General features: G+C 35.5%; 1 protein-coding gene across 3 annotated transcripts; it reads right to left on the bottom strand.

The window, feature by feature from the left end:
* Positions 1–3,320: 3,320 nt before the first annotated feature.
* On the bottom strand, positions 3,321–19,337 carry LOC121872898 (double-strand-break repair protein rad21 homolog A-like). Of its 3 annotated transcripts, none has more exons than XM_042375994.1 (10): positions 19,029–19,337; positions 14,622–14,777; positions 12,459–13,718; positions 12,047–12,148; positions 10,471–10,662; positions 9,589–9,738; positions 7,444–7,512; positions 7,038–7,190; positions 5,604–5,753; positions 3,321–5,375 (listed from the first exon to the last, which is right to left on the bottom strand). In XM_042375994.1, exons 2-10 carry the CDS (start codon positions 14,763–14,765, stop codon positions 5,250–5,252), a joined length of 2,346 nt encoding a protein of 781 aa, XP_042231928.1. In that variant the 5' UTR covers positions 14,766–14,777; positions 19,029–19,337; the 3' UTR covers positions 3,321–5,249. The 3 variants fall into 3 exon arrangements, with proteins under 3 accessions (XP_042231928.1, XP_042231929.1, XP_042231930.1); XM_042375995.1 differs by having other exon boundaries at positions 10,471–10,656; XM_042375996.1 differs by lacking the exon at positions 7,444–7,512.
* Positions 19,338–20,062: the final 725 nt, after the last annotated feature.

Below are 20,062 nucleotides of genomic sequence, written 5' to 3'. Positions count from 1 at the left end.
GTGTCCTTACTTGGAGGTGGCGGACACTCGCCCCACAAGGGGTCACAGCTCAAGATTGAAGAAGCCGCAAGTCCAGAAAACTGCGAGGGCAAACTTTTTCGTTGTGAGAGTTGTGAACTCTTGGAACAATCTACCAGAAAGTGTTGTGACGGCACCGAGTGTGAGCTCTTTCAAGACAAGACTTGAGCGGGTTCAGGTACATTCAGGAGCCAGTGCATGCCCAGTACTTGCCAACAGTGTGTAACAGAGACGTGACCAATCGCCCAAGCGGCTAACGAGCCGATCTTTTGGTGAAGAGGATAAAAGAAAATAAAAGTAATCAGAGACATGACCGATCGCCCAAGCGGCTAACAAGCTGATCAGTGATGGAGAGGATAAAAGAAAAGAATTAAAAAAAAGAATAGGTGACAGCGGTTTCTCGCCCCCACAAGGCACCCCGAGTAGTATGGGGGTGTGTAAACTTCAGGCGGGTGAGTGGCAGATCTTCAAAGGGTCACTTTGGGGTACATGCTTTACAAATGATCCAAAACTACAACATTTTACAATTCACCAAATCGCCAGAGATACGAAGGCCTCAACCTACTTTCTGCCTCTTAAAATAAATTCAGTCATTTAAATTTTTCCATTTTCTAGAACACGGTTGCTATTTCTATTCTTATATAAACGTGAAAATCACAAAGAAAACAAACCATTAGCCAAGACACCAGAGAACACATTAAAATCTCCAGCAAGCAAACAGCTGTCATTATAAAATGCACCACAATCAGGCAAGACACCACCAAAAAGAATTTTACTGGAGTAACTGAGTAAATGTCTATTTAAATAACATAATATTACACAAAATATGTTTGAAGTTAAACTTATAAAAAGTGAAAAGAAAAATATAAGAGTACAGGTACAGTACCTACTGATAATGTACACATCACAGAGCAATAGTAACAAACCATTCCCTCAAGACATCACCCAATCAAATACTAGTGATCACATTACCCCAAAATTAAACTCGGCACCTGAAGGAGTTCATAGATTTGCACCAAAATTTCTGTCGACGTTATTTGGAAACAACAATGCACATAACCTAACAGAACCTTGTGTAGACTACCAGGCTATTCAACTGGTGATAGCATAATAGCCAGTCTACATACTGTACAGTATACAACACAGAAAATGTAAACTAGAAGCACAGTTTTCCCAACAATCTCAGGATGGTGTTTTTGGTATACAGTAATTGTATTTATAGTTTTTCAGTGTTTACATGACCAAATAAAATTGCAACAATAGTTACTGTATGTTCATTGCTCCCCAAAAATTTTGGTTTTATGTAATTTACTTATCAGGCTTGAGTTAAATAATTTTTCTAAAGTACAAGTACAGTAATTTGGGGAAGTACAAGGCCAGTATACTTGATATAGAATATTTGGTCAAGTAATTCCAAGGGTAGAGATACTGTAGGTATAGCCCAACCACGGAACTCTATACAATAGTATGTATCGATATGTATACGTATTGGGAGATGGGAAAAAAAAAAAAAAAAAAAAAAAAAAAAAAAAAAAAATATATATATATATATATATATATATATATATATATATATATATATATATATATATATATATATATATATATATATATATATATATATATATATATATATATATATATATATATATATATATATATATATATATATATATATGTTGATGATTGTCTCTGGCCATGTAATGAGGACCTAAAAGCTTTCCTGCCACAACTTAACAACTTAGCCCCCTCGATCAAATTCACTGTGGAATTAGAGCAAGACTGTAAATTGCCATTCCTAGACTGTCTGATACACAGAATAGGTAACACTTTTAAGTTCAGTATCTATAGAAAACCAACTGTTCATACATTCATTATTATTCTGCCCACCATAATAAAGTCAAACAGTCAGTATTTTCAACAATGTTTTTACGTGCCTTGAGAATTTGCAGTCCGGAATTCATCGATGAGGAATACAAATATATATATATTGGCTCAAACCTTAAATACCCTAGATCTTTCATAGACAAATGCCTAAACGTTACTAAGAAAACTTTTTATAGAACTGATCCCAAGCCCACCCATGACCATAAGAATATCTTAATCTTACCATTTCAAAAAAATTTCTCACACATTCCTTCACAACTAAAAACCTGGAACGTCAATGTGGCATTTAAAAACTCATGCACTGTTAAACAAATGTTAATCAAGAACTCCCCCAACAACACAATTGGTTGCATTTATAAAGTTCCTTGCAAGGAATGTAATATGTTTTACTTAGGCCAAACAGGTAAAGATCTTGCAACTAGAATTAAACAACACAAATACAGTGTTAGGACAGGCCAGGAATCCAATGCGCTGTTTGTTCATTTGAGGGATAACAAGCATTGCATTGACTGGGATAATGCCTCCTCAATATTACCATGTAATTCAATTGATAGTAGGAACATCATAGAATCTAGTCTTATTAAACATACTGAAGCATTCAACATGAATTTGAGTAACGACTTGTACAAGCTGGACAATTATGTAATTAAGAAGATTTGTGACCAGGTGAGAAGGCCGGGTCACCTGACCAGACCACCAACCGTTGTGTGCTATTTAAAGATTAGTAGGGTCATTACCTAATACCTGACCATTGTGGACCTGGTCTCACCCTCCTCTGTATATATATACACCTTGATTTGTATTTCTCTCTCTAGTCTGTACTCACCCCTGAAGATGTGAATTACACGAAAGCGCTTGGGAACTTCGTGTTTTCTTCTTTCCTTGTGGTTATCATATATATATATATATATATATATATATATATATATATATATATATATATATATATATATATATATATATATATATATATATATATATATATATATATATATATACATACATACATACATACATACATACATATATATATATATATATATATATATATATATATATATATATATATATATATATATATATATATATATATATATATATATATATATATATATATATATATATATGCAAGTAAATCACTGTAGGTGCGTGTGATCCAGGTATATGCTGATAACCACAAGAAAACACGAAGTTCCCAAGCGCTTTTGTGGAACGTCAGACCATAATTAATGAGTGTACCTGTAGTGACTTTTACTCACCTGCCCACCACTTGGCAAGCATAAAGTTAAACCTAAGGTCAAAAGTTAAATATCAGAAGAAAAAAAAAGAGATATTTGTAACATGCAATGCCTGTATAGCAAGAACATCTTGAGAGAACCAAATGGACACATTGGAAGGATAAAAATAAATTCATATGCCTTTAATTTTACTTTTAATAAAATTTTCTATAAATACTCTGAATTTTTGTTTAGTTTTTACATCCAATCTGGAGATAACACTAAAAATAAAGTATGTAAATTTTCTTCCTTTATATGCCAACACAACGTGATCTGTTTTCCGTTACCCTCATATCACACATAATATACCTACCAATAATCCCTCCCATGCAGAATCATGAACAACAATTGCCCATTTCAAATCTCTATCAAAATGAGCTTTCAAAATCTTGCACTAAAAGGATCCCATGACATACATTTGTACACTGTACACTTTCATCACACACAATCACACAAAACACAAATGAAAAGAAATTTCTACACATGTTCACAAATTTTACACATCCTCTCACACACAGAAAAATCACTGCCAATGCTATTGATCACCATGACAATGGAACCGCATTCTATATGTTTACTTAATATTCAAAGACATTTAACCAGCAGAGGGGAAAAGTCCTCCATAGTTCAATATAAATTTACTATTATGTGTTAACAGATATCTAACCAGCAACTTAGAGAAGCACTCGTCTTCAAATATAAATCTTATCTAACATTACGGACAAGAGGCCACTTCAACTGCAATGCTAGTGAGACATCTGCTGTTACTATGCATAAAGGAAACAATATCTGTGATTTGTACTTCATTACACACCTTGCTCTGTATCATCTGTGCATGTATTGTACCTCAACATGCAGGACGAAGTGCATATGCAAATGGGGAAAAGTTAACCTGAAGAACAACTTCAGTGCATTAGGGAGCTTTATGAGTGTAAAGAGTAATATTGTTTTGTGCATTTGCCACAATCTGCATCAAAATTTTGTCAGAAACCCTTGTCTTAAAGCAAAATACAATTTGTTTACCAAGTGCAAGACCACACAATTCCCATTATCAATGACATTACTGATGACCATTAAGACATGTGCAAACTAAGTGAAAATTACTTCCTTACCTCCTGTAATACTCTCCAATATATTTAAGAATAACTTAAAAATCACCAAGTTATACCATCAACTGGCAGGAGCTTAAAACATCTCATGTTCAAGGAAATTTAAATCATTCAAAACTAATAAATTAAAAAGTAACAGGAATACTCATTCACCTGGACTTACTGTCATGATTGTATAATCTATGGTGACTATAACTGAATCCTTGTGTTCAGAAACTCAATTAATGAACTTGTTAAATTCTATTTTTGAATATTAAAAAAATTATTGTAAACAGAATGAAATCTTACAAGAAATGAAATGTTGGTTTAATATAATTATACAATATGAAGTTCTTGATTCCTACTAATTTAAAATACATACCTCATGGGCAAAAACCATAACTGAACTTAAGACTACAATTAGAAACTAAAGGAGGGATGAGTAGATGATCTATCAAACTGCTACTGTACCAAAGTACAATCTCTGATGATTAATTATGCACAATACAGCTGTATGACCCCTAATCACCTACTGCATTACCATTAATGAGAAAAAATCCAGTCCATTTGTGTTCAAAGTGCACACCAATAAATCATATTAAGAAGAAAATAAAAGGTGTATGCATGAAATCACCAATTTTTTGCAAAATTTCATTACTCCAAATTAAAAATGTGCTCAATGGATTACATTGGTATAGTACTTGTAAACTGGATTGTGCATGACACCTTCAACATATTGACTTTATGTCATGTGGTAATAACCACTGACTCAAATTAGGAAAAAAATTAAATAAATATTTAATTCAACAGCCTACCGTCTTTGCTTATGGACCAGTCTTACAGGGTCATCTCTCATGAAAATGGGTACACTGCTTAAATTTTTAAATGCTAATAAAGTTCTCCAGGCACAGTTTTACAATAGCCTCTTGGTCCTTTTTAGGCACAATATAAACCCATTTTTGAGAAGTTTAGGTTGGGATTACAAAGATGCATTCTCAAAAAGAGCACCTTTGCTTACAAACATTTCTGTGAAGGGTCCTTCTTGTGTGAGTTCCACAGCTTGTAATTTCTTTAGTACTAGCATGGTGTAGAATTTCTGAGCCACCTGTTGGATGAGAAACAAGGGTCACTGATATTCACCTGTCAACTTTGTCTTCTATCAAAGGGCAACTCTCTATCACCAAGTAAATTAGTACAGTCAATAATTCTGAATTTAAAAAAAATTTCATGCACCCTATTTCCAACAACACAATGAATCCAGTGTCCCTTACAACTTCTATTTCCAAACACGCTGACATAATGAACTACAAACAAGCTTAATGATCCACTTTACCTGTTTTCTGTTATTATTATGGGCCAAATCAGAGAACAGGATGTTGTTCTGTCTTAGCCTCCTCTTAATGCTAAGGAACATCTGGCCAGCTCTTTTATTAACCACACGTTCTTCAAACTGTTCGTACGTCTCATCGTCTAACTGTTCCTCCTGAAGGAAATAGAAAAAACTTTGCAATAACACAACAAATGTAAGAGCCATAAATTTCTTTAGTTTTTTTCATGTACTGTACTGTACACAAAATCATTCATCCACCCACTGATAAGAAATGTTTTACTGTTAAGTATTAGTATGATCTAGGTGAGGTGGTGAGTCAGTGATAATTACAATCACTCACAAGCTATTGCACTGGAGCAGCAAATATTTAAAATGGTTATATATGTAGTACATGTAGAGCGGACTTTTCATCTGATCCAGCTCGTGTAGAATAAAACTTAACCTATTCCTGGATAAAAATGCATGATAGTTTTCTACAGTTGGGAGCATAAGACTCTGATCTGATAGCTTTTAACTCTCAAAAGTCCTATTTTGCTATAGTCCAGGGTGGCTAGACTCAAAAGCAATAGACTATCATTCATTCCCCCCAACTGCCTTTGCAGATAATTTCACCTAAAATATATCCACCCTGGCATTCATCTGGACTTTAATTAGAGGAATATTATTTTCCAATTAACAAGTGAAAATTGTTACTTCACCATCCCAGCTCATGTTCACCTGGCACGACTCGACCAATCATGAGCTTCCTCTGATTTTGCTCAGTTGTAAGCTTGCCGTGAACAGTGTATAGAGGCAGATTAATCATTTATAATACCTACCTGTAACAGGACTGGTAAGCAGGTACAATTTGTCACCCTACTCATGACATTCCTACTTTGCTGCCTGTTCTATCAAGTAGGTAGTGTGTAAATGTAAAAGTGAGTTAGTGAGTTCATTGTTTCATTCCAGAAACTCAAGACCACACGGCAGCTGTTAAAACTACATCTACATGACGCATCTTTTCTGCAGTCATGCAAATGTTCAAAAAGTTATGACACGCTGTAAGTAAACTTAATCCAGTTTCAGAGCATAAACAGCACATGAAGATGAAGACCTTGCAAAATATTTATCAACTCAAAATCCTTTAAACCTTATTTATTTTTCCTGTAAAAATTACAAAAATACCTTCAAAGCGAATGAGTGGGGAAATGGTACAGTAAAGACATATCCATCAGTAGCATGAAACCAAGCCTGGCAGGATGTAAGAGTGTATTTGCACAGCTATGAGGCTGTGAGGCTGTAAAGACTCAAACACCCGACATCAGATCATTAAAATAAGCTCCCAAAATACTTGCCAAGAAATAATGAACTGTTAAAGTCATGATCATGATACAGAAGGGATTTAATGCACACTGCTTTTGCTTAAAACTAGAACTGGACTAATACCAGGTTACATACCTCCTCCTCCTCCTCCTCTTGCCTCAACACAGCAGTGGGAGTATTTGGACGCTCAGAGTAATTAGATCGAGGTCCACCGTCGGACATGCCACCGGGAGTGTTTGCTGGGGGATGTGACCCATCGTACCCTGGGTTTTCCAAAGGAGGTTGATTCTGTCAAACACAGAAAATTTCTTATTAAACCAAATTCAATATCAAGTAAATATTGTCTGGTTTTTTTATTATAAGTGTAGCTTTTTAAATGGTACAGTATCTTGCAAAAATGAATTAAACCCCAGGATAAATTGGTTTAGGAAAAAAATAATAATTGCCATAATAAAGAAAATAAATCAGTAACAAAACATAAATATGTTTGTAGAAATTGGTGAAAGAAGAAATGAAACCTCGGATGACGAATAAATCCTACCTCCATGTATCCATGATTCTCCATCTCTGCGTGCATAGGACTCTGGAATGGTGTGGTGTGCGCTGGCGTCTGGTTGAAGCATTTAACAAATTCAGTGCAAAAAAATTAAAACATTTTCATAGCATTCAAGTCATACCTGAGTGAATCCTATGCACTCCATCCTTAGACTGCTGATGGTCAAGCAGAAGTAAGACAGACAAACTGATAAAAAGACTCAAACCACCATTATATTTATTATCCAAGGCAATCAATAACAGTATCTATATATAAATTCTAATTATCAACTCCTTAGCAGTTTGCCCTAACAGTGAAGATAAATGGAATACCTAACTTTAAGTCCGCCACACAGGGCAATTTTTGCTCCTATAAATTTGATTAAAATTGATTAATGACCAATTTAAAAGAAGTTTGTTTGGACAAATGGGCGGCGAGATAAGCCACATTACCTCTAATATTTGATCAATGCTTGTACTGTACAGTATATTAAACCCTGGATAATAGCAGTATTGGTGTAAATATCAAACCTGATTTACCAGCATCCTGTATCCAAAGAATGGGACAATGCCATGATAACACAAACATAATTTAAAAATCAAATGACATGCCAAACCTTTCAGTGCATCAAGTAGAGAATTAAGTTCTTTCAGGTTGTAAATGAAATGAACATGATTTAAAATTGACAGGTCAATGGAAATGTTTTTTACAATAACACAATTGGTTCCACAGAGTCGTTCGTTAACTGAAAAATTTTGTTAACTGAATCTATTATTTCAATGGGATATTGGGTAATTGGTTCCAACTCAGAAAAAGTACATACAAAGTACTGTACTTTATACCGGTAATAGAATTAACAAAACATTAAATATAAACTAAATACAGTACTGTACTGTATACTGTATAATAATAAATACAAAACAGTAGAATACTATATTTTAACTTACTTTGAGGTGTGTATGTCGTATTCCTGGCAGCTTTGTTTACATATCAAACAGCTGATTGTAGAGGCAGTCAATGATGTCATGTCATATTCTTTACAGAGTGCATTGGATCTAATACCTTCTTCATGTTTCATAATAATTTCTGCACTGTATATTATCAATATGTGAACTAACTAAATTTCAGAATGACCAATAATTTTAATGTAAAAATGAAAAAATATTCAAGTGACCAACAAACTGGATGTTCACTCCACTGTAAACAAAGTTGAACTCATAAGCGTTGGTGGGTGATTCGATCAACTGATTGGCACACAAAAACTGTTCCCTGTACTGTATTACCAATATGTTAACTAAATTAGAGTGACAAATAATTTTAATTTAAAAATGCAAAAATATTCAAGTGCACAACTTTCTTAATATTTACTCCACTGGAAACAAATGTAAACATAGAACCAATTACTGTATTGGCGGACTAGCCGATCAACTGATGTGCACAACAAAGCGTGTTTCTCGTAAGGCTTTCGTTAATCGAAGTTTTGTTCGTTAATGGAATTGAAAATCCTTATGGAAGCTAATTTGTTAACCGAAATTTCGTTAATTGGACCGATCGCTAATCGAGGGACCACTGTATATATACCTGTACTATATATATATATACTGTATATATACAGCATACTGTACTGTACAGTATACATCAGTGTTCAAATTTATTTCTAAGTGTTTTTCATGAAAGGGGGGATGAACCTCTATTTTTCCCAAGGGTTACTATTGTTCTTGATGATTCCATTGTTTTAAGTGAATTTTTTAAAGTTTTTGTTCCACGAGATTCCTTATATAAAGTACTCCAAACACTCATATACTGATCAAGGTATACCACAAAATCAGCCTAGTATAATATTGATACTAAACTTAATAGAAAATTTGCATAGATTTCATAACCAAGTAACACCCAATGTGTTAAAAATGTATAACCTAATGGAGGGCAGGAAATAAAGATATTCAAAACATAACACTCTTTTGGGGCTTTCAAGGGTTCATTCACAAACATTTTGAACACTAATTCATATATACAGTATACAGAACTCTAAATGTAATATTCAATTGTGTTTGGACGAAAAAATATTAGCTTAATCGAGTTTCAAGAATTAACATCACAACACAATTAGAACATGTAGATTATAAAACTACAAATATATCTAGCACATACCTGGTTTGCATCTGTATTTTCCCCTTGTGGTTGACCTGGACTTTGGAAGGGTACATTTTGTGTTGGTGTTTGGTTGGCAGGTGTATCTTGGTTTGTGGCAGCAAGATCATTAACTGCTCCTGGAGTTTGTGGAGGATTCACTTCCGCGAGCTGAAAGATAAACAATTTTGGTGATGAGACCAAAACTATTACAATACTTCACCCAAATTTAATCCTGCCCAAACTGTACATGATATTGCGATTTCAATTATCAAATGTAGCTTTTTGTGTCCATTTACAAATACCAGGCAACTAAAATACCACAGAAGTGTGTGAGTGAGAGGGTGAAATAATTTTTTTTAAGTATAACATAAAGTGAGAAAATATTAACATTAACAGAGAAATAACAGCCAGCAAATGTAGGGAATGTGTGATTGGTCTTAATTCCATCCACCCTACATTATCACTGGGGGTCTGGGGGAGACACTGTTTGATAACCATAGTGTGGTGAACATTAGCATGATGTATTTATGTAGATCCAACATTAGATATAAAACAAGAATGGTGGAAGGTAAACTGTTTTATCAGATAAACTGAATATACCAGAACATCTTAAGCTACAAATAGACAGACGAAAAGACAATTAAAAAATGGTGTATGAAAGTTGAAGTGAATGGGGACAAATGTCTAAATGAAAACTCAACTTTATAAACATTATATGTCAAGCAACATGCAAAATCTGACTAAATTTATTGTGGCTGACATGACGAGGATGATTGGATCCTTTGCTTCTTCTACTGTAATACATTGTTATGAAATTGAGGAAACTTATCCCCATACCATGCAGTTAAGATCAGAAAACTGTTATTTGGTGTAGCTACAAGAGATCTGGGGCAAACCAACCTCTTCCAGTGTGATTATCTCAGGCTGAGGTGGTGGCTGCGGTGTCTCTTCTGGCTGTTGTGGTGGCTGCTGTTGCTCCTGCTGTTCCTCTACCAATGCAGGAGGTGCTGGGGTTTGAGGAGGCTGTGGTGACATTAATTCATTGTTTGCTGCTGCATCTCGACTTCTTGTATGAACATTCACGATCTGTAGCTGAAAGGCATGAATGCATTAAATACATCCTTGTATAAAGTGTGCAACCCTGAAACTAAATATTGTACCCTACCTATATTTTACCAATACTTAAAGCCTCTTTCATCATATTCAGTAATAAAAGGATGGTTGAATTATAACTGTGGTCAAAGAATGGTACGGTAAAAGTCCAAAAATCCGGATGCCAGAAATCCGAACCACCTAAGAATTCGGACTTTTCTAACTCAATTTTTTTAGCAGGCTTTCGTGTGTATGTGCGTATGCGTGAGCGCCACAGCTGCACAGCGACAACAAGCGACCACGTGGTCACGAGCAATCAAACTGTGACAACATATGTAATTTGGAGTCCTACTCTTTCCATTTACAGAGTACTGTACTGTACAAGCCCATAATAATGGCTCCTAAAGTAGATAAACTTCGTTGTGTGAAGAGAAAGAAGAACACGTTGAAATTGAGTGACAAACTTGAAATAATTAAGAAACTAGAACGTGGTGTGAGCAATACTGTTCTAATGGAAACATACGACATTGGAAAGTCTACAATTTATGATATTAAAAAGGCAAAGAATAAAATTCTAGAATTCACAGCTTTTTCTTTAAAACTGCTCGTTTTGATAAATGAAGCATGCTATATTTGCTAGTGAATAAACTATCAAAATGTACCTGTTCATCTCTTCTTTATTCCTCCTTAAATTTGAATTTTGAAAGTACTGCCTGAGAATCCGGAAAATCTGAAAATCCTGACTGACCCAATCCCCAAGCAGTCCGGATTTTTGGACTTCTACTGTAATAGCCAAATTCTTATTATTTTCCATACACAATACAGTACATAAATTTTCAACTAGGCTCACTTCCCTATTGTAATTGTCATTTTAGGATTTATTTCTTATGTTTCCATCATGCATCTCCCTTATTTCGGACTAGTTTCTTCCTAGATACAGACTCTACTGCTTCATTTATATCCTTAATACCATCATCCCACACTATACTCTTAAACAGTTTCCACTTCCTCTAGATTATCCCACTTCTCATCTCTTTTAAACCCCCTTTGAGGGGGGGAGGGTATATGCACTCATCTCTTTCTCTCTTTAAGTTAGACAAACGAAACTTTCTGTTTATCTTACCAGGTTTGTGTGACATTTGTCTATCTGTGGGGATAAAATTTATATGGATACTGTATGTGTAATAACCAAACGAGGAGGAACAAACATTACCCCAGGGCACGGAGCAGGTTCTAGGGCTCGGCACAAGTGTATAGGCACTTTGGGGTTAACGCACTTTTGGCAATCAGCAAAAAATAAATCTGGGGTTAGGAAGTCACTGTAAAGTGGGAGCTGGAGTTCAGTCAAGTTTATATTTCTATTAAAATTTCTAACCTCTCTTACCTCTTCCTCCTCCTCTGGGTCTGGTTCAGGCTGCTTTCTCTTGGCATTTCTTGCTCTTGTTTTGGGTGCTGTGGCAGTATCTGGATCTTCTGCCTCACGAACCTATAAAAAAAAATTTTAGATATGCATTGAGAACCCTGTTTTATACTGACCAATTCAACTCAGATAAATTATGGAGTACAAAATCATGAGAGAAGGAATGAATAGAGCTAGAATTTGCAACAACATTACTGTAATTATTGATATGGATAAGAAATGGAGATGATGTATAAGATAAAGAATTCAGTGTTGCAAAAGGTGACCTCACAGAAAAACTGCACAGCACTATGGAAAAAACTAGTACAGTACAGGTACCTGCAATCTGAAGCACCAAATATTCACAAAAAAAAAGAAAAAAAAATCAATAACTCACCACTTCCAGACTTAGATTCTCCAACTCTCTGTCTCCTGCCATTCCAAAGTCTTCATTTGGAGCAGGTTCTGACGTGAGATGCCTCTGATACATGCGGGCCAATGATCGGGCATATATCGGACGACCAGGTAAGGCAAACAATTTTTCCACTCCACCTGTTTCCTTCCAGTGCATGAGACGTTTAGTTGGTGGAGCAAGATCTAAGGTAGTTACAATATCAGTGGTGTCAGAAAGCTGAGCCTTCATCTCCTCACCAGAGATATTTTTCACTTCATCTACAATCAACTTCCTCTTCCTTTTGGCACGTGGCCATCCAGACTTAATTGCAGATGCATCTACCGGGGCAAGTGCAAAACTTTCTTCTTCATTCTGTAACAATGTTGTCTGTTCATGTCCTACAAGTGCTTCATCATTTGCAGCAGAAGGGGCAGCCTCTTGGTTTTCTTCAGGAGGTGCATCAGGCTGATCTACTGGGTCTTGAGCCTCTGGTTTTGGGGAGGAAGGCCGTGATCCATCAGCTGAGCTGGGTGGTCCAACAGAAGGGGGTCCACCAAATCTATCTAAATCACCAACATCATCATCTGAATCATCATGTCTTTCTTCTTTTGGTTCATCCAGACTTGGACCATCCCCGATGGGAGTATCATCGAAAAGACCCCCCTCAAATAACCCACCAGCAATGATATCTTGTCCTAAATTACCACCAAAACCATCATCTCTGATAGGTGCCTCCAGATCTAGTGCAGATGTATCAGCTCGTGCCGTTGATAATCTTGAGTCCTGTTCTTTGGATGCACTAGGCTCTTTTTCTTTGTCTAAAGGGGTATTGTCACCAAAAATAAGATTGGGATGGTCCAATGTTCGATCCATAGCAGAGGCATCTCTCATAATATCAGGTGGTTCTTCAAAGCCCATATCACCAAAGCCATCATCACCTGTGACTAAGGAGATGTTACCATAGTCCTCCCTCATGGTAATCTCCTCTGCTCTAGACTGGTTTAAGGTAAACTGAGCCTGTATATCCACATCATTGAGCTCAGGCATAGCTGTATCAAAGTCATGAAATACTTCTGGAAGGGTAATAGCACTGACAGCTGCTTCTCTGATGTCTTCTGGGAGATCTACCATTCCTGGTCTGAAGGCCATTTTGATCTTGACAAAGGCCTCATTACAGTCAGCTAACAAATACTTGGCCTTTCGTGAGTAAATGCGCACCACACCCAGCAGCAGATGGCCTGATGTGCGCAGCGCCATTTTCACCTGAAGAATTTAGAAATCAGAAGTAATTATTCTCAACTAATAAGTTAACCTTAATTGTATTAAATGTACTTTTACATACAACAAACAATTATCCCTGTACAGTACAGCATTCATAAATCCTCAGAGCCAACAATTACTTCACAGACTTAAGCTAAATACAATTTTCTCTATGATCATTTTATACACCATTTGGAGGAATGCACTAATCTTATTCAAGCATGTGATGTGTAGGTGCTTATAATGAAGGAACTGTCATCAGTAAATATATATGGAGCATTAAATACTGAATCAGTTTATTTAACCAGGAAAAATAGTTGCAAGTGGGCAGCACCAACAATTTTGACACAGCTGAGCCGAGTGATCACATTTGGTGGCGCCTGATATATCCTGTACATATCTCAAGAAAATCATCACATACTATATACTGTACATAACAAATATCTTCATCCAGATTGCAACATGTTACATGGTGTTAATAATTACTGTACATACTAACCCCTTCACGACAGGAATGCCACTTTTAATATTTTGTTTTGTTAACGGCAGACAACTTTATTCAGCACAGACCCCCCCCCCCATACCCCATACATAAGGGTTTAAACTGTTACCAAGTGTTCACTGTTTTGTCGCTTAATTCTTTTATTGTAGAGTTTTGAAGAGCAAAAAGTGAAAACAATACAATTTGGGTTATGTCAAAGTAAAACAAAAAGTAATCATATTATTCTCCCTAAGGACAGTACTGGAAATTCCAATGCTTACATTATCAATCAAGACATGAAGTAATAATGATACGTTAACTCCTGTTCATAATCAAATAAAGTACCGTACTGAAGACTAAATACTGTAATGTATGCCCTGTCTGATACAAGGATATGGGGGGAGGGGGGTTATAGAAAGACTTACCTTGGGCTGAAGAATACCATCCACAGATTTCTCAATGTTTGTCTCAAATACATGAGCTTTAGTGAGCTTCTTATCCCAATGTGCAGCCAACCAAATTCGGGCCAAAGGGCCTTTTTTGGCTAGCACAAAATGTGCATAAAACATCTTGTTTTATTTCTGAAAAAAATAAAACAAATAAAATTAATTAATATGAATTCAAGTACTCTACTGTAAATAAATTAAAACCTAACATTATCATCAATGTGTAAACTTTCTACCAAGTGTTTAAACTGACTGCAGCAGTACTGTACAGTGTTTGAAGGAAGGTGTTATACCTTGATAGGTCTAACTTATTTCATCATGAAAGTGTGGGCCCTACAAGACTGACAGTCCATAAAGCTGAGGTCACAGGAGCACTTTTAAGAGCAATTTCTTGAATTAAAGTTACTTTGAATAATTTCCCTGAAATTCGAGCAAGTATTTGGAGCAATTTTTCTGCACTAAACCGTACTTAGGTTTATTTCAAACTACAGTACTAAATAATGATTTTATCATTCACTGTTCAGTCTCAGTACAGGAGGAAACTAGAGTATCCCGAGAGAACCTGCCATGCTTGGTAGAATTACACTGGATATTCATAAAAGAACCAGTAAAACCAAGTATAATTACAGTCACAATTTCTCAGCACTGCACTTACATGATGTCTGAGCCATGTATGTGATATAGCTAATTGGGTTAACAAGCAACACAAAAGGCCCCTAATGGAAATAGGCATCTGATGGTTTTGCCAGCCTTCCTAGGCCTGTTTACTATTGTTGTATACCTACACTGTAAACCTGCATACTCTATCTACAGTATATACATGTACAGTAGCTAAAACAAACTATCTGTGCATACTTTGTGGGAAACAATATGAGACCATGGACGATAAATATTGGTATACGAGGGCTGTCACTTGTCGCACGTAAAATTTCGGAGCATACCGACCCCCACCTGCACAGATAGTTGTTTTAGCGACTGTACATTCCAAATCAATTGTAAACTTGTATGATGAATTTATCGAATTAATATTAGCAATTATTTTGCAAACACCAGCAAACAATTTAGAAATGAAAAGGATCATTTTTATAATGCAGGTTTCCATGCTGATTAAAGTAGCAGGGATAAAGAAAGTTTGGGAAAATGCATAATTATTGAGTTTTGACCCTTTCTACCCTTTCTATCTTGGGTAAAAGTGGAACAGACGATTGGCACCCGAACACGTTTATATAATTTGTTAATATTTTCCACAAGTGTTTTGATTTCCAATACCTTAAGAGTAACATTGGTTAATAAGTGTATTGAATATTCCTATATTTATTGTTTTACCACACGGGGAGACAAGCAAGCTATCTTGATTTCCCCTCGGTACTTATGGCGTCTTATGCGGGTTACTGTTTGTCATACTCGTATCACAAGTTATCGGTTCTTGCGGGAGATGAAGACCATCTACAAATGTTCATATGTCAACATTGACTAGTTGGCAGGATGTTAAGTGTTCAAAATGTAGCAGAGAGATGACAGTGAAGAAGAAATATGCGTTTCAGTGCAACAACCGATCATACTCTCAGGTCCACAAAAAACGTTAAATTACACCATGCTGTTGCATCAAGATAGTTGCTTTCATTGGTAACAGATATCAAAGTAAGTTCTTTCTGTTTAACCCTCTCTCTCGTGCATGAGATAAGCTTTAGGTTTTCCAGTTCGAAGATCACATCTCTGAGGCTCCCAGGGCAGGTGAGACAGCGCACGGTGAATATATATTTATTTTTGCTTTACCAATTTCCTTTCAAAATTTGTTTTTATTGGCATAAACCATATACAGTATGTTTGGCTTCATAACTGATTGCTCTGCAACATACAGTAAGTAAAAAATAAAGATAAATGAAAAATAATAATACAAGTAGATAACTATTTTTCATCACTTCTAATAAACACGAGAAAAAATACACACAAATACGTTCACCACCTAGCTCAAATTGTCTGAGCCAACTGTTTAAGTACTATACGCTGCTAGAAGTGGAATTTTATGAGCTTTCTAATGCAGTAATCAGATGTCTGATGTGACCAACAGTTTTTGAGAAAATAGCAATAGACTGAATCTCAAATGTCAATTTTTTTTCAATTATTTTTGTGCCTATGTTTTATATCAATATAAATTATATTGCGTCTCATAGTCAACACTATAACGAAGAGAATGGAACTCATAAAATCATCCACTTTCAAAGACTTCTTTTGAGACATTGTCACTATAACGAGGTTGTACAGTATAGCCTGATACAGTAACAGCTTTTGAAAACACTTTCTCTGTAAATATGAAAAAAAATATTACATTACATTACATCACTTCACTTCTCTAACACGAAAAATAAATTATTTCAGGGAGTCGGGTAAGCACTATAATCCAGAGTTGAGGCAGCCCGCACGGAGTTATCGAAATTTAAATGGACGCGGCTCACACTCACGGTCTAACTGCTATAATAATACTGCGCATTTATCATTCCTGTCTTCCTTTCCTATGGGCCTCGAGAGTTGCCAATTAGTTTATTTTACTTTCGAACAGTGCCCGAAAGTTATAAACTACTGAACCATTTAGATCTCCCTATTCTGAGCATTTTGAACCCCATTTATATTATGTAGTCGGAAATGGAAAATAGCGACACAATTGAATTTAATTAATTTTACGTACTTTTCCGTCTTCGTCTGAGAGGTGGTATCTGCGTGAAACCAAGTTCATTATGGATCACGCAAGCACAATATTGACTGACGTCATCCAGCCGTGACCAATGATGTATTGATATCACCTCGCGATTTTTTTTTACCAACCACATTTGAATTTTTCAAAGGGAGCAGCCTGGGTGCGGATTTGAAATTCAATGACCAGTCTGACAATGGCTGTGGTCGAGGTTGGTTGTCAAGTGTTCTCCTGCGATTATTTTAAATTTATTGCAATTTTACAAGAAAGACGATCATACTATCCAATTCTTACATATCCCTGGTCCTTCCACTTCTAACTAAGGTACAGTATTGTACTCTCGGACATGACGCGCCCCAAAGTTTTAAACTACAATACTGAAACATTTAGGTTAGGTTAGTTTAAGCTAGGCTTACCGAGGGTCCATGGGGCGGAGCCCCCGGCTAGGAGTTAGGTTTTGTTAGGTTAGATGACTCGTTTTCTCCCCCACCCCAAAACCCCAACTTCCCAGGCTCTCCCCCATTATTGTGGGGGGGGGTCAAAAACGAGCAATTTCCGACAAAAATTAAGGTCAGATTCGCTTAAAACAGATACACTCCATTTCGTCACCACTAACAGTTGCTAGTGTTAGTGACAAACAAAGTTTTTATTTTACACGAATAGAAATTACACAAGTATACAGACGGCTCGAGAAGTATTGTTATTATTATTATACATGAATATTAATTATTTAACAAAGAAAACGATTAAAACATTGGTAAATAAACAAAATATAAAACAAATGAAGGTGATTTGGCACCAGCGCATAAACCACCGAGCAGTGAGATGATTACAGGCGTATTAACAATGTTTTAATTTGTTATTTTCGTCTTTAATAAATTGTCTTAGTGTTTTTCATTATTTTCTATCCCAAGCAACAGTTATTTTCCTGTATATATTGATGAGAATGAACGGGGTGACGAAAGGGGTAAAGCATTGGTCAACCCCTAGGGACTTGTCCTAAAGAATAAATTTACCCAAATTTGACATAATTACTTTTGAAACCTAACTTTTGGCGATTTTTTTAAAGTTTGGTGACTCGATTTGCATCACAGTGAAGTTGGTTTTATCATGAATATGATGAGTCACATCATCATGTGAGAGAGGGTTAATATGACAGGGAATCCAGGGTGCTGATAGGTAATTAGGTTAGGTTAGGTTCTGTGCATTCTCGTACCTATTTTCGTGTTCAGTATCATACAAATGTTAACTTCAGAAATTTGGTTTAATTCAATAAGTTATGTCTGGTGCTGACCATCTCCTCCACCTTCACCAAAGGTAACCAAGACTTGTCAACAGAAGTAACATGTGTAGCTAATTATAAACATAACTACATATTGAGTCAAATTTAACGTTTAGGTCATCCAACTATTTAAAACACATAAAAAAACCCAGGAAAAACATAATTTCAACCAAACCTAAAATTCGTTGGATGACCAAAACGAAAATACCAAATTATTAACATATTATCATTACAAACCTAAGAACATAATGTCGATAACTAAAGTATTAGCTTAATGGGCTAAACAATGTTACTTCTAAACCTAACTTGTACATTAGACAGGACCACAAGAGCTATACACACTCTTAAGGTCCCAACAATAACACACATTCTGGTCTATTTTTTAACTACTTAATAATAATTCCTATCTTACCTTTACTTCTTCTAACAAGTTGGTGTTATATGAAGTCTAAATAACTGGAGATAAATAAAGAGATTCACTAATGGCTAAAAGATCTGCCAGTATTGTCTTCTCATTAGTACTTCACTTTACATCAATATCTTTCACTCTATTGATGACTGCACATTGTCTTCTCATTATAATTCTCATTTACCAATACACTTAACGAGGATATTGTCTTCTCCTTAATGGCATAGTGTGATTGTTTACATCTGGGTGTACACAGAGGCATCAGCCGTCCACCAAGATGGCGTCCTGGCGGGGATTTGGCGCTGGGTTTGAACCTGCTGAGCATCACCGCCATCGACCCGCGCCACCCATCGATTCTAACAAAAGAGCATCGCTATTGAATTTTAAAATCGAATTAGTATTCCTTTATTAGAGTTTTGTTGATTATAGTAGTATTGGATTCTATAATATGTTTTGTGTCTTTATTATAGCTTAGTTGTTATAGAGTCTATTCATTGCATAGCGGGAAATTTTATTTGGATTTATAAAGTAAACAAATAAATCATAGTTAAAATTCGACTGGAAAGATATACAGAGTAATATTTTAGGCGTAGATGGTAATGATATGTTAGTTATAGTTCATTTATTCATGAAAATATTAAGGTACAGAAATTTTGTTGAGTAAAGTTATATGTGTCATCATGTCTCATTTATATATACAAATTTACGTCTATTTTTGTCTCACTGACAATTGAATAACCATTTACCTTTTTGTGTTTTTTCGGACTTTTATATTTTAAATGCTTATTTGTAATTATTGTTCATATCCATACTGTATTTTATCGTGATAAATTCCTAATAAATTACTAAATCAAAAACTCTCAGTGTGAAATAGCAAATGGTAGCGAGATATATTCTTCAGTGGATATAATTATGAAAAACAAATTCATTTCCACTGAACCTTCCTGTTATATGCTGCTAAAAATAGTCTTCATCCACGGCAAAAAAAAATCAAACAAATTCTATCTAATGGTTTTCTCGGGCTATCTCTTTTCAAA

Source organism: Homarus americanus, unplaced genomic scaffold, assembly GCF_018991925.1.
Source record: "Homarus americanus isolate GMGI-L3 unplaced genomic scaffold, GMGI_Hamer_2.0 scaffold11022, whole genome shotgun sequence".
NCBI lineage: Eukaryota > Metazoa > Arthropoda > Malacostraca > Decapoda > Nephropidae > Homarus > Homarus americanus.
Note: the sequence above shows the minus strand (reverse complement) of the source record. Positions and strands in the feature narration are given on the sequence as shown.